Consider the following 14598-nt stretch of genomic DNA (forward strand, 5'->3'; position numbering starts at 1 on the left):
CCAAAGAGCAGAGACAAACACTTAATTCTTACTTTTAGGGCTGCATAAATGCCTGATCAAGAGGAAAACGTATTAAGTACAGGGGAACATAAACTGTAATGTTTGTAAAATAATAAACATGTGGTAATCTAGTGTTTAGTATTCTTCCAAATACACAATAATATTTATTAAATGATCTCAGCTTTTTAATGTCAACATTTGTCACAGTTTAGAAAAAGAGAGTTATGAGTTTCCTTCAATAAAATGGTACCTGGAAATTCAGATTCTTACCTTGTGTAGTGATAGGTACCAAGGGTACTAGGAAAAAAGTAGAAAGAATTTTCAGAATTCTTGTATGTGTATGCCTTCTCTTTCAATAACTATGAATAACAACATGCAGAATCTCTTTATTTACTTACATGTTCTTTCACTGCCAATGAGCTCATCACTTTCTGATTCATCAGGATAGATGGCAGTAACTGAGATATCATATAATGTATCTGGATTCAAATTTTCAAAGACCAAACTATTCTCTTCCCCATTTAAGATAGTCTTGTGAATAAATTTAAAAAAAAAAAAAGGAAAAGGTAAATAAACAAAACCAAAACATACAAATGAAACAGGCAAACAGAGTGGGATATAACTGAGTTTTTACTCAGTAACATTACTGGACATGCTGTAAGTATGTGTCCTACACCTTCCCACTGAATTTCCAAGTTATAGGCCATTTATCAATTACATTTGAGTTTAAAAATACAGCCTCTGAGATACTGCCCACAAAAGTATAGGGTGGCTGATTATTCTTACCTCCTGTTTTTCTCCTCTTCCATAGGGCCCCCATGTTATTCTATATAGAGAGACATCTGGAGCTCCATGATCCCAAGTACCTCTGAAACTATTCGTAGTTATATCTGTGATTCTGAGATTGACTGGTGCTGGCACAGGCTCTATTATGAGAAAAGGAAAAATATTTCACAAAATGTAAATACAAAATAAATACAGTTAAACAAAGGAATTACTCAGACAAATAATTTAGAAGATTATGTAGAAGATTCATCTCTCAGCTACCACACTTCTAATGACTACAATCAAACACAGTAGTATTACCTAGTCCACAAAGCAAATTATCTCTCATAAGGTCACATCATTAGGTCATTGTCTGATAAAACAGACCTCAGCAGATGTCACAACTCACATGCCTACTCAAACAATTGAAGCCCTGGCTGTTACATTTTGGAGTTACATGGAGTGAATATGAACTCCCATAGACACAGGTCAAGTTCCAGCAGGAGTTTCTCACAAATCTTAAAATTCTTTATATAAGCCAAATAAGTCGCCACTTATTTAGAAAGAATTCACAGAGGTTAACTGTAGGTTAAGGAGGGAAAATATTATAGCCACTGGGAAGAAATATGTAAATAGGTAGAACCAGAGAATTAAACTTGAAATAATTTCTTTGGCAGACCTTTCCTCTTCTTTCCTTACAAACACATTCACACAAAACCACAGTTACAGAGCAAAGACTAGCACAACAGCAAGCAGGAAATCTCACAAGCATTTTAAAACACATAAGACTACCAAATGAAAAATTCAGAAGAAAAAATGAGAGAGAATATTAATGGGATTTTTACCTTTTCACTGCCCCCCAGATGGAGGGGCAGTGAAAAGGTAAAATTACTCTTTTCTACTGTAAGTTTTCTGGTTAACTATATTCTTAAATCCTGTGCTTTGATGAGGATGACAACTTGCGTGATAGCTGCTTTCTCCTTTCAGTCTGGCACATCTCTTGTATGGAGATCAGCTCCTACAGCTTGTGCAGCTCCATCTCCTTGCTTTTATTTGTTGAGGTTATTCAAAAGCCACCTTTATGACTGTCTAAAAGTAAAGGCTGCTTTAGCATTCCATGATGCAAAAACTCTCTTGCATCAGAGGCAGGATTGTGTCTCTCTGATCCTCTAGTATATGGCCCAGCTTCTGACTCACTTGCCTAGATTTCTGCAAAGACTTGCTAAACCTTTCTTCTATTGTCCTTATATTTTCTAATAGATTCTACACCTACACTTCTCCTTCAGTCTTTAAAGAGAAATAGTTTTACTTTAGTGGCTCTTCACCTCTCTGCAGACTTCAATGCTGTGTTCACTGCAGTAGGACACAGCTCATCTAAGATTTTTGCAGTTTATTATATTGCAAATAATGCTACAAGTGCAAATAAAGTATTTCTCAGATTAAATTAGAGCTTCACATAAACTCAGTAGCATATTGCAACACATACCATTTAAATCAAACATAAGGCAAAAACAACCACAGGAATGATTATTAGGAAACTTACGAGTAACAGCTTCTGCATTTGTTGGTATGGATTCCCCTTCGTCATATACAGCAACAACTTTTACATTGTACAGTGTTTGGGAGGAAAGGTCAGAGAGAGTAACGCTGGTTTTGAGTCTGTCAAGTTCCACCTAAGAATAAAAATAGTGACTTAAAGGATTGAAAATTGCTCTATTTCTTACTCTGCATTTGGTCTAACGGCAGAAATCCCTGCACTGAAAAACAAAGTATTCTGCAGTAAGTTTTACCATTTGCCCTTAAATTTACACCTAAATTTTGAGTGTACTCTACTAATTCCTTTGCAAAACATATTACATCAGAGAAACATAGTCCTTGTGGATTATTCACTGATTTATTCATTTAGAAAAAAGGATGCAGACTGAACCTTTGGAAAATTCTGGTTCCTTTAAAAAACAAATTTAATTCTCCAAGAGCTGATTTATGCCTAGCAGCACAATTAAGAAAAACTTGTACCTAACTAAAAGATATCTCTAGCAATGCTCACACATGTTCTGTCAGTAGGCAAAGGGGTTAACATACCTTTATTCCACTATCCTGTCCTCTTAATTGTAAGCTGTTCTTAGACCTTGGCAGTACAATATTTAAGCAGAGCATATATATGGTTATTTACCAAAACATATTCAAATTCTTCAGCCAGTTTGAGGATTTTTTCCTCTCTGGAGGAGAAGGAGGAAGATGAGAGTACCCAAGAAATCTATCTTGTGTTCATTCAATTTCCAAGAAATCCATACACTTTCCAGACTGCAATCACTACGAACTGATGTTCTTTACTCTCACTGGTGAGTTATAAGACTACCTTTATTGTTATTTTAGTAATCTAGCTTCTCAAAATAAAACTTTCCTAGTACTTTAAAAAATTTACCTCCTTTACATCGGCATCATCAGCTATTTTGTATCTTAGGATGTATCTTCTAACTTTTCCTGGGGCAGGATCCCAAAGGACTTTCATGGTGCTGTGAGTAACATCCTGAATTGTTAAACCTCTGGGTCCAGGCAAAGGTACTGTAAAAAAAATTATAATAGTAAGTGAATGCTATTCATAGCAGAGGTATAGGTCTCTCACAGATAGAAGTGAATTCTCTTCACGCCTTTCAGTTAAGGTCTTTTCAGTGAATGGAGGCAACCACTTTCTGACAAGTTCATTGTCCTAGGCATTAGATGAGAGAGTTCAGAAGTTTATTTTCCCAGCAATGAGTAAAATAGCTATAAACTATGGTAGTTTCAACTTTGTAACTTATGAGCACAATACTTCCAAAAGTATCAGGGATTAAGACCATAATGTTTGGTTACAATAGCCACTTTTCATCTACGGTTAATGGTTTAAAATTTTTAAGAACATAAAAGTAGCCATGCTGCATGCATCTATACCAGAAGCATGACTCTGTCAATAGGAAAATTTTAAGGAAAGGCATAAAAAAGGAAGCCAATTTAGATTTTTTTTTTTTTTGATATAGCATGTTTCTTTAGTATTTTCTATGCTTAAGAGGATGCCTGAATTTGGGAACAAGGTTTTTAAATTAATACAAGCAAAATTGAAACCTTTTAAAAACACTATGATCTCGAGATTTCCTTCATTTTTTAAGTTTAAAATTATATTGTTCCCCTTTTAGTAATTGGACCCTTCTCATTGAAATTGCCTTTGAAGTCTTTGGGAAATGTGTAAGTGTTAGAAAATGCATAAAACATGGTTAAGATGGTCTTATAAATGAAACAGATTATATAAAAACTGTTGCATGAAATATAATTAAAATTAGGTGTTGCTGAAGCAATAACAAAGCAAAAATCAAGATGCCCATACATGTCACTTCCTGTGTGGTGAGTGGGTCACTCTGCATATCACCAAACAATACGTAAGCTGTTAAAGTGTACTCGGTGTTGGGGATGAGATCTACCAGCTGCACCTCATTCACTGATGGTCCCACACGCATCTGCGCATGAAAAATAACACACCATGTTTAAAAACTGAAGAAAGCAATGGCAGAAAAGCAAACAATGATTTAACTTCAAGGGAATTTTGTTTGTGAGATTCACAGTATATTTACAGTTTCCTGACTGATGTCATTGTATATAATATCCCAGTAAGTTCACTGCACTTCAAGAAGCACATGCCAGTCTTTTGACTATTATGATAGTCTAACATTTTTTCTTAATTTATTTTTGGTATGGTACAGGTAGCAAAGATAAATTCTCTTACCTCTTTCTCTGTGGCTGGGACTGTGGCATTCACAGGTTCATATGTTAACAAATAACCAGTAGCTCCATTGAGAGGTTCCCATCTCACTCGCATGTAAGTTGATCCAATGTCATAAACATTCAAATTTCTAACTGAAGAGATTGGCACTGTCAAATAAAAAATACATATTAATTTATTTCGTTCAACTTCTTAATATTTTATATCACAAGTCATACTACTGAGAATATTGCATATGGGTATTAGGGCATGTTATGGGTAGTAGAGAGGTGATCTGCAAACAGTGGTATTTAAATGCCTAGTTTAAGAATGAGGTAATGGTAATACTGTTTTGAATGTGGCCACAGATTTTTTACATACACAGCTAAAACTCTTACAAGTCTGCACTGAAACATGTTAATCTTGTAAAAAGCAACATTAACTCACTTGAAAATTCTAATATGAAACAACATGACTGGCTTGCGATCTATACAGAGAGGATTTTTGTCCTTTCTTTTTATTTTCTATATTTCTCAAATTACTAAATAAATGAAAAGTTTCCATGAAACCATAAGAAAAAGTAATGAAGACTTCATAAAAGTTATATATATTTTAAGGATTTTTGACAAGCTTAATACAAAATAAAGAAGTGAAATGAACAGCAGACATTCAATATTATTAAACAGGTAGAAGAGTCACCCTATGTTGCATACAGCATAAATATACCTGAAATCAATGTAGACAGCTCATAGGAGAAACATAGCTGAGTTATAACTCACAGAAGTGGCATAATTGTGTTAAATTAGCTTGTGTTAATTAGAAATAATTCTGTCTGGTAGTTGAAGGAATTAATTACGTAACAAACAATTTGTTTATTATCAGATTTCAGGTATTTATAAACTCTGTCTTGTAATTCATGTCTGTTGTTCTAGTTTTGTACAGCCATGCTTTATGAGTCTAGAAAGAAGCTGGGACCAATCTTTTCTACCCCACTGCAGTTTCACTTTGTTGAAGTCTTCAAGACAACAAGGTCTGAACAACCAGAGTAACACAATGCAGTTTGGTAATTCAAATTAAATATTTTACTTCTGCTAAGAAGAAAATCCATAGTGCTGAAAATTCTACTGGACAGCTCCCCAGATGCCAAACTGGCTGTTAACATGTTATTCAAGACCCATTCCTAACTTACAAGTTGTTTCCCTGCCGATCAGAGGTTCACTGCTTTCATCTTCTACCACAGAAAATACATTAACCACATATTCTGTTTCAGGCTGCAGATCTTTCAGAACTGTTGTTCTTTCCATCCTACTTACATAAAACTGCAAGAGAAGCAATGTTAATCACTGTAAGAAAAATATGTTTGTAATCTTATCTCTAAGAAAAGCAATCATTCCTTGTGAAACTGCAGAAATCAATGACAAAGAGATAAGTCTGGTCCTAATTTTGTATACATTTTGTCTGACAATATAACATTGTTTTTGCAAAGCAAGCTGTAGGGAAATCTCAGATGGACACTTATTCCAAACTGTGCTGGATCTGCTTAGCATCACTTACAGAGCATTCTGATTTCACACATAGTTTACACTTCTATATTACTAAAAAACATAAAGAAAGGACCAGGAAAAAAAGGGCCACTTCAGGGAAAAATTTCAAAATCTGGGATAATCTAGATGGTTACAGCACAAGGCATTGGAAACACCTTGTAGAACAGAAATGCCTGGAACAAGTGAAATTGTAAAGTCAATGTGCACTGGAGCAACAGCTCAAACTTTAATCAAAGGCCAAATCTTGAACTCTCCATGAGCCAAATATAAGATTTAAAGCCACAATTAGAGATGGGACTTTCAGAGCTAGGTACACAGAGGGACCTAACTACTTTCTTCTAAACACTTAATTTTCCTAGATCTTATTCTGTTTGGTTAAAAACAGTAATGAGCAATTCAGATTTCCCAGGACCAAGAGTTGCCAGCCACTAGCTCTCTGTGTAGAGAAGTAGTAACCACAAGTTTGATCCTGTGCAATAACCAGTTTGGAGTCACATAGTGTTAATCTGAGCACTTCTTACAACCTGTATCCTCCACTGTCTTGTTCTCTAAAAAGCAGGAAATGCATTAAAAGGACAGGGGGCCTACCCATGAGTATGGTCAGAAAACTTCTGGTGCAGACATATTTCAACTAATATATGACAGTGGAGAATGAAAATAAAGGAGTTACTAGAAATAAAAGACAACTCTTTATAAGATATATATTTTACTTCTGGATTCATGACATTAAAACAACCAAAGTAATATATATGCTCCTAATTTTTGTAATTTGTGTAATATTTACCACGGCATGATATTCTTGATCTTAGCAGCATTTTTAAGTTGCTGTTACACCCTACTCAGCACAAATACAGAATTATATTACCATGATGTGGAAGTCCAGGGTTATACTGGACAATGTAAAAGATGAACATACAATACTAACCTGTTTAGGACTACCTCCAGAGGTAGGGTAATATTCCACTCTGTATCTATCAACACTCTCAGGAGGTGGGCTCCATCTCAGTCTGAAAGAACGAGGTGTTACTTCTGAAATAACTAAATTTGAAGGAGGTGGCAAATCACCTGCAAGAGGGAAGCAAATTAAAAAGATATGAATTTATCTTGTCAGAAGGGGAAAAAAACCACTTTGTGTAGTTGCTTATATTTCTTTTTCCTCAGGAATTCTTAAAACAACTGCATGAAGAGATAGCTTATGATTAAACTCAAGATTAAACAAGTTCCCTGTAATTCCTATTCCACCTTCAACACCTGTGTTTCACTGAAGAACCATCAGCTAACTTTACTTTTTTTTCATGCTCAGCTTTGGTTTTGGGCTGTCAGGCATTAATACTTGAACAGGGCTGCTAAAATTTTCCTTATTGAATGAGTAACATCAAAAAACGTGCCACAATGAAGAAAAAGCTGACACACTAAGAAAGATACTTCACAATTCTGGGGAGAAAAAGAAGACACATCCAGGAACGTCATGCTGTGTTAGTTATAACAGATTCACTGTTGGAAGGAAAGGAAGGACCCCTGCAGGGTAGTCCAGGTGGTCTGCACAACTTCCTCACACCAGCAGCTGAAAAAACAGCCCACAGCTAACACAGTGTTCCCAATAAGTAATAAAAAGGAACTAGCGGTGCAAGCACATAAAAGGATAAAGAATTAAATAGACTGAAAATGTGATGTACCTGGACCTTTCACACTGTTACACAGATTCGTGGTTACATTATCAACAATGGTAGACAGGAAGGAGAAATCTGCAACATTGTAAGCGTGGATGTCATCTGGATCTGTTGCAATCTGCTTCAATTCATTTTCATCTGCATTTTTAATACCTTACAAGAGAAGAAGAAAGAAAAACCTTTTAGAAATGATGGCCATGAAACACAACAACATGCAATTAAGTCCCTAAACACATTCTTCAAATAACCTTTTATGTACTTATGTATGTGGCCACTTCTCTGAGGGTTTAGACGAGCAGGAGGGGGTTGCTGCAGGCCATGCCTTCATAGAGTACTTACCAATTGCATACAGTTCCACTCCCTCATCTCTGAGCTTTCTTGAAGGGGCGACTACATCATCTTGTGATTTGCCATCAGTGATGAGAACACCAATTTTGCGAGCTCTGGGCCTTAAGCCAGCAACTGGTTTGAAGTTGTTTTTTAAGATGAAATCTAAGGCCATTCCTAGCATGACGCAAAAAAAGTAACCGTCACTGTAAACTATTCATATAGTAGTCATGGTAAAAGAAATTAGTGCATCCTACTGACTTCACTCTGACAACATAGTTCCACAGCTTATTTCCTTCTAGAAGCATTTTGAATCTAATTGCAGCCCATCTTCTACATCTCAGCACTCATACTATTCAGATGCTCTCCTACCTGGTGTGCATCTCCCTCCTGACTTCCACTACCCCTCCTTCTGGTTCCTGGTTGTCTTCATCCCAACCCTGAAATAGAACTAAACTTTCTTCTTCTCATAGGCTCAACAGCAGCACAAGCTCTTCATCACCCAAAACCTCTTCTAACACATTTCTCCTGAGTTTATAACCTATGCTGGGCCTCTTCCAACTATACTGAGCTGAACTGTTAAGTCCCTTTCATCATGGACACATTTGAGTTCCCTGAACAATATCAGGGTCAGCTACTAGAATCACTTTCACCGGAGTTAAAGTAAAATCCTGGCACTGTGACATACCTGTCAGAGTATTGCCTCCTTTGTATGGTAAATTTGCTACAGCCTCTAACAAAGACTGTTTGGTTCGGTAAGCATTGAGATTCCATTCTGTCCTGGGATCACCACTATACTGTGCAAGACCTGGGAAAAAAGCCATCATTTACTCAGTCGTTATGTGTCTCTGTAGCAGTTATGCTCCATTTTCCTTCCAACATATGAGAACTTACCAATCTGTACTTTGTCAGGACCAATATCAAAAACTTCAACAATACGGGCAATGAAGTTCCTGATGGTTTTAAAATTTGGCCGCCCGATACTCCATGAGCCATCCACCAGCAGCACAATATCAGCTTCTGCTCTGGTTCTACATTCTAAACCTGCCGTGTCAACCAGAAAAATATAGCCTTAGCATGATGGCTTTCTTTCCCCATCCTTTTAGATGACATATGTCATGAGTTAGCTTCCAAAATAGCTCTAGTTTTATTCACTGGCACTCCATCAAGTATGACCTATTTGAGAGCATTATTCACACTAGTCAGTGGTTCCATGGCAAAAGCTGTCTAAATTCCTTCATGTATGTTTCCTTTTAAAAATAAGTCTTTGCAAATGTCAAGGCCAGTGCTCTCCATTGTCATGTCACTGTCTGTTTTGGCCTTTAAATATGGCTGATTACTTGATTTCAGAAGTTTTGTACAAGACTACTAAATGAACCACTGATATGGCAGTAAGCACTATTAGATTATACAACTTTATGGTATTGTAGTCTGCCACATATAGCTAAACTACTGATTAATTTTCAACCATGTAAAAGTGGGATTAACAGCATGTATTACAATCACTTTCAAATAAATAGCATTCTTCAATTTTCAGGGGAAAAAGACATAATAATACATGTGGTATAGAAGTTCACATGTACAGAAAAGAAAGAGCACAATCCAGAGAAGACATACAAGCATAAACATAGGTCAAGAGATATAGAGGGAACAAGAACAAACATTCATATAAAGCTGCAATGTTTTCTAAAGGTAGGAAGTTATTTCAGATATCTTCAGTTTACAAATTACAAAATAAAATATGCATCATATTGTTCTCATCACAAGGAAAATCACAAAATATTTATACAAAACAGAATGACACAATTTTATCCACAGCCATTTGCAAATTAACAAAAAAAAAAGCCAAAATCCTCTCTCTCTTTTTTTCTTGTAGATTTTGTTACCAGCTGCAAATTTTCTGGCTTCCTGCCATCAGAGCTTCTGGTCTTTATATGGAAGAAATCCCATTGAGAAAAATCATCCACACTCATCACAGTTGAAAGATATTGTGATTTCATACATGTTCCACAGAATTGATCCAACACTGTAGACTCATGAATATAACTATTCCATGTACCTGGGGGTTAAAAGCATGATCCTCTTCTGCACAGAAAATATAGATCTAGTCTTTAGTCAGGACAATAAAATCAGTTGGGAGTAGGGTTAAAGTCAAACTATGTTAGTTCAAAAAATTGCATGCATAACTTTAATATGAAAGTTAAAGTTAATATAATGTATTTATGTACAATAAAAAAGTTAATCTATTTTGACTTTTAGGTTTCTTCCAACATACTGTAGTCCCCCACATGGAAAATTCTAGTAAATGTGCCAGATCTAGGGTGACTTTTTCCCCCATTAATAAATAATTTACTGTTACATTTGCAGTCCAAGACATAAATTAATTTTTCACATTAACCATGACTCAAATCTATGCATTAATAAAACTAATTAGCTTAAAGAGTATAACATTGAAGACAGAAATGAGAGCTGCTACAATGAAAAATAACAAATCACTCTTCATGCAACTTTTTGTTGCCAGCCTTATTAAAGCTTTAGTCTAATGCCACTGATGGCCTGTTTTAGGGGATTTTTTTTCAGTTTTACCCTCTATTATTAGACAGAATAGGACACATTTCTAAAAATGTTTCAATAAAGTCAGATACAAGATGAGTATTTTTTATATAGCCTAATGTGAGCCAAGCAAAAACAATACAGGCAGCTGTCAGAAACCTTTTTTTCTTTATTTAACTCTGGAAGATCTTTGCAGTTAGGTTCTTTCTCCTCACCAAATTCTCTCTGATTGTTACCCAAGCATTGAAATGGCAGAGGAGAAAAGGCTTTACCTATTCATGTATACTTGGCTATTCAGAAGCAGATCTGCTTTTTTTATGCTTTCCATGAAGGACTGAGCCCTGAAACCTTCTTCAGGTGGTATAATTGAGAGTATGATGATCACAAATATTAACATGCAGAGGCCACACCAAAGGGAGGTAAATACCATCATATTCACAGAAATCTTGAAAGAAAGGTTTAATAGCTGCAGGTTTACTAGTGAGAAGCTCCCAAAGAGATACTGGAGAGCACTCTGCAATTGCCTCTGTGAAAAAGTCTCCTCCTACTATAGAAAAAAACCCAAAAGACTAAACAATGACTATGTTGAATATAAACTTAAATAATATACATTAACACTCATTCCCAACTATCAGATCTTTGTTTATTATATCATCTTAGTTTTAAAAGGAAAAGTCACCATGTAAGGACAAGAAAAGGGCAAACAATCTGCTTAAAATTCCTTGTTCTACTCCTGTGAAGACCCCTGTAGATGAGCCATGATCTCTGTTCAAAAATTTGACCTTACACGATCTAACACAGATGTGGACAGCTTGAAAACGCAATGCAGATGGCTTTGAATAATCAGCAAAACACAGATTGCCTGCATTATCATCTTTGTAAGATCATCTGGAGGGTGCAGAGGACTAGAACTGTGAACTGGGTCATGCTTTGTGGTCATTTCAGAACAGGGTTTATATCATCAGGGAAGGGAATATATTGAATCCTGTAAACAAGTATGTATGTGCATTAGGAAAACAAAAAGGAAATGTAGTCAACTTTTTATCTTTTTTTAATCCAAAATACAAGACTGCCTTTTTCTCAATTCACTTATGTTTACCTCTAGATAAAAATGGCTCTGTAGTGGTATCTGAAAGGGTGGTCATCTCTTGTCCAACCAGAGGGTTGCTCTCTCCTCCGTCAAACATCCCAAAAACATTTACCTTATAGGTAGTTCCTGCCCTGAAATAGTCAAAGAGGTGTACTTTAACTAAAGTCATTTGGCTAGTTAAATGCTAAACACTTCACTTATTAAATTCTCACAGGAAAAAATAGCTCATGGAAAAGAAGGTGCTCAAACATGAAGCCCAAATACTGGCTCTTCCACAAGACATTGATGTTTCAACAATTTAAAAGCTGATTTTACACTCTATACTTAAATGTATAGCCTTCCTCATTCAAGTTATTTAATTCTGTGAAGAGAAATTGTCCAGGCAGCCAGAGATGAGGTTAGGAAAGCTAAAGCACTGATAGAATCAAATCAGGCCAGAGACACCAAGGGCAACAAGAAAAGTTTCTATGGTACATCAATGATAAAAGGAAGACTAGGGAGAAAATGGGCACCCTCCAGAAGAAAACAGGAGACCTGGTTATCCAGGATGTAGAGAATGCTGAAGTACTGGATTATATTTTTGCCTCAGTTTTCACTGAAAAGTGCTCCAGCCACACTGCTGAAAGGTCACAGAGGGAAAATTAAGGGACTGGGAGTGATGCCTGGGCTGCAAGTGACCAGCAGGTCAAGGGAGTTCATTGTCACCCTCTATTCTGCTCATGTGAAGCTCCACCTGAAATACAGTGTCCAGCTCTGGAGCCACCAATATAAGAGCTTGGACCTCTTGTGATGAGTCCAGAGGATGATCAAAAAGATGATCAGAGGGATGGAATACTTATGCTATGAAGACAGGCTGAGAGTTGGGGTTGCTCAGCCTAGAGACGAGAAGAGTCTGGGGAGACCTTGTGGTAGGATTCCAGCACCTAAAGAGAGCTTAAGGAAAGCTGGAGAGGCACTTCTGACAGGGGCATGTAGTGATAGGACAGGGAGTAATGGCTTTAAACTGAGACTAGATTTAGATCAGATAGCAGGAAGCTCTTTACCGTGAGGGTGGTGTGACACTTGAACAGGTGGCCCAGAGAAATTGTGGGTGTCCCATGCCAGGGCATGAAGACCAGGTTGAATGGGACTTTGAGCAACCGGATCTACTGGAAGGTGCCCACAGCAATGAGGTTGGAACTAGATGATCTCTAAGGTTACTTTCAACCCAAACCATTCTATGACTGTATGATTCTTTGACTTGATGATCTTATTTTAATTATATTTAGTATACTTGCCTAACAGATTTTGACTTGGTGTGAAGCTTGCCTTAAAAATCCAAGCCTCTGAGAAATTGAATCAAGAGCTAAACTAAGCATCTTTTGAGAAACATGAGACTAGAAACTTTTGAGAGGAAACTTTAGAAATCCCAAATATCCTTCATTATTCCATTATCTTTCTCATTTGTGAAATACAGAACACAGTTCCAGCTGATATCTTTGCCTCCTTCAGTTCCTGTGAGAACACCACAAGTGATGTAAATGGATAATCTTAGAAAGAAACCTGCCAGGTACCTTTCAGAGATGCCATAACAGGATTTTCATAGCTAATTGACAAAATTACTTGCCTAACTTACAGTAGATATTGCCAGGCATTTCAATACCAGATCACAATTAAACAAAATCCTAGGCTAAAGTTATTTAAAGGAAACAAAACAAAAACCAATATGAGGGCCAATATGAGGGAATAACCATACCTCAGCTCCTCCAATACTACTGTGCTGTCATATGGCCCCACTATTAATTCTCCAAGGCTCCCATCATCTTCAGTAGGGTGGAAAGTTACTTTGTAGCCCTTCACTCTCCCCGGGGCTGGCTCCCAGGTTACTCGGAAGCTTGACATAGTTGAATCAGAAGTTCTCAGATTTCGAGGTGGCTTAAAGGGAGAGGCTGAAAGGGTGGGAAACAAAAAGAGTTTAGATCAGGTCTGCACATGTCAAAAAATCAACAAGTATGCTTTTAGGTGTATATATATATATATGCAAATCTAGTATTAATGACAGTCCTAAGCTCTTTGCTCCTTTCTTTAGACACAAAGACAAGTATTAAGAGATGAAAGATGAGATTCCTGACACTTACTTTTAGCTATCTAACCAATAGGTACGTTGGCTAAGTCTCTTGTCGAGGCTCCCTCTGCAGTTAGTGTACTGAGGGATAAATTGCCTGGCAGCTAAAGCAACTTCACCAACCACAGGTGTGGCAGTGTGTCAAAAACCAATTCTTCTGAGGAGTGCCAGCCAAACAGCTTGAGGTTTTTAGGTCAACAGCAACTTTCTCAGAAAACAAACAGCTGCCCACTGCAGGGCAGTACTCACAGACAATGGTTAACAAGCTGTTGCTAACTTCTGCATTTTGTGCAACTTTTGCTTGTGTGCAACTCTGAAGTGCAGTCATGGAAAATAATTCATCAGTGTAAGCTCAAAATTTAAAAAAAATAAAATGGGAATTAGAGTAAACAAAATCTACCAGTATAGCTTTGGCCTGAAAGACAGAGGAAAAAAAATGCCCTCATCCCTTTGAATATGCAATTGTCTAGCTGTAGGCAAAAGATCATAGATGTCCTCAAAATGTGAATTTTGCTGAGAAACAGTAGATACACTCCTACTCACAAGGAAAAGTACAGATTCCCTGTCTCATCTCTCATCATACTCCCTGAATTATCATAATAACTTCAACTAAAAAGATGACTCAGGCCTCACTTGCTTCCAAAGAGTGATTACCACCACAGCTATTTAGACTGAAAGCAGAGGCATATCTGTATCAAGATGAAAAGTTCAAAAATCAAAAGCAGCTGGATGATCTAAAATTTATCTCAGTATAATTTTCAGCATTAAACAACCACATATTGGTCAAGAGCTGATCAAGTTCTCGTGACTTC

General features: G+C 36.8%; 1 protein-coding gene across 10 annotated transcripts in view; it reads right to left on the reverse strand.

The window, feature by feature from the left end:
* Window positions 1–14598, reverse strand: part of COL12A1 (collagen type XII alpha 1 chain) — a 99488-nt gene that overhangs the window by 46269 nt on the left and 38621 nt on the right. For 7 of the 10 annotated variants that reach the window (XM_064412429.1, XM_064412430.1, XM_064412428.1 and 4 more), the window contains 15 exons: window positions 13418–13610; window positions 11692–11813; window positions 8934–9083; window positions 8728–8847; window positions 8052–8216; window positions 7719–7865; window positions 6968–7107; window positions 5688–5817; window positions 4523–4668; window positions 4127–4256; window positions 3191–3330; window positions 2309–2438; window positions 787–926; window positions 399–531; window positions 271–297 (listed from right to left, as the gene is read on the reverse strand). In XM_064412429.1, the coding sequence (XP_064268499.1) occupies window positions 271–297; window positions 399–531; window positions 787–926; window positions 2309–2438; window positions 3191–3330; window positions 4127–4256; window positions 4523–4668; window positions 5688–5817; window positions 6968–7107; window positions 7719–7865; window positions 8052–8216; window positions 8728–8847; window positions 8934–9083; window positions 11692–11813; window positions 13418–13610 (2013 nt within the window). The remainder of the gene's footprint in view (window positions 1–270; window positions 298–398; window positions 532–786; window positions 927–2308; window positions 2439–3190; window positions 3331–4126; window positions 4257–4522; window positions 4669–5687; window positions 5818–6967; window positions 7108–7718; window positions 7866–8051; window positions 8217–8727; window positions 8848–8933; window positions 9084–11691; window positions 11814–13417; window positions 13611–14598) is intronic. The other 3 variants (XM_064412438.1, XM_064412437.1, XM_064412431.1) reach the window with 2 other exon arrangements.

This window comes from Passer domesticus, chromosome 3, assembly GCF_036417665.1.
Source record: "Passer domesticus isolate bPasDom1 chromosome 3, bPasDom1.hap1, whole genome shotgun sequence".
Classification (NCBI taxonomy): domain Eukaryota; kingdom Metazoa; phylum Chordata; class Aves; order Passeriformes; family Passeridae; genus Passer; species Passer domesticus.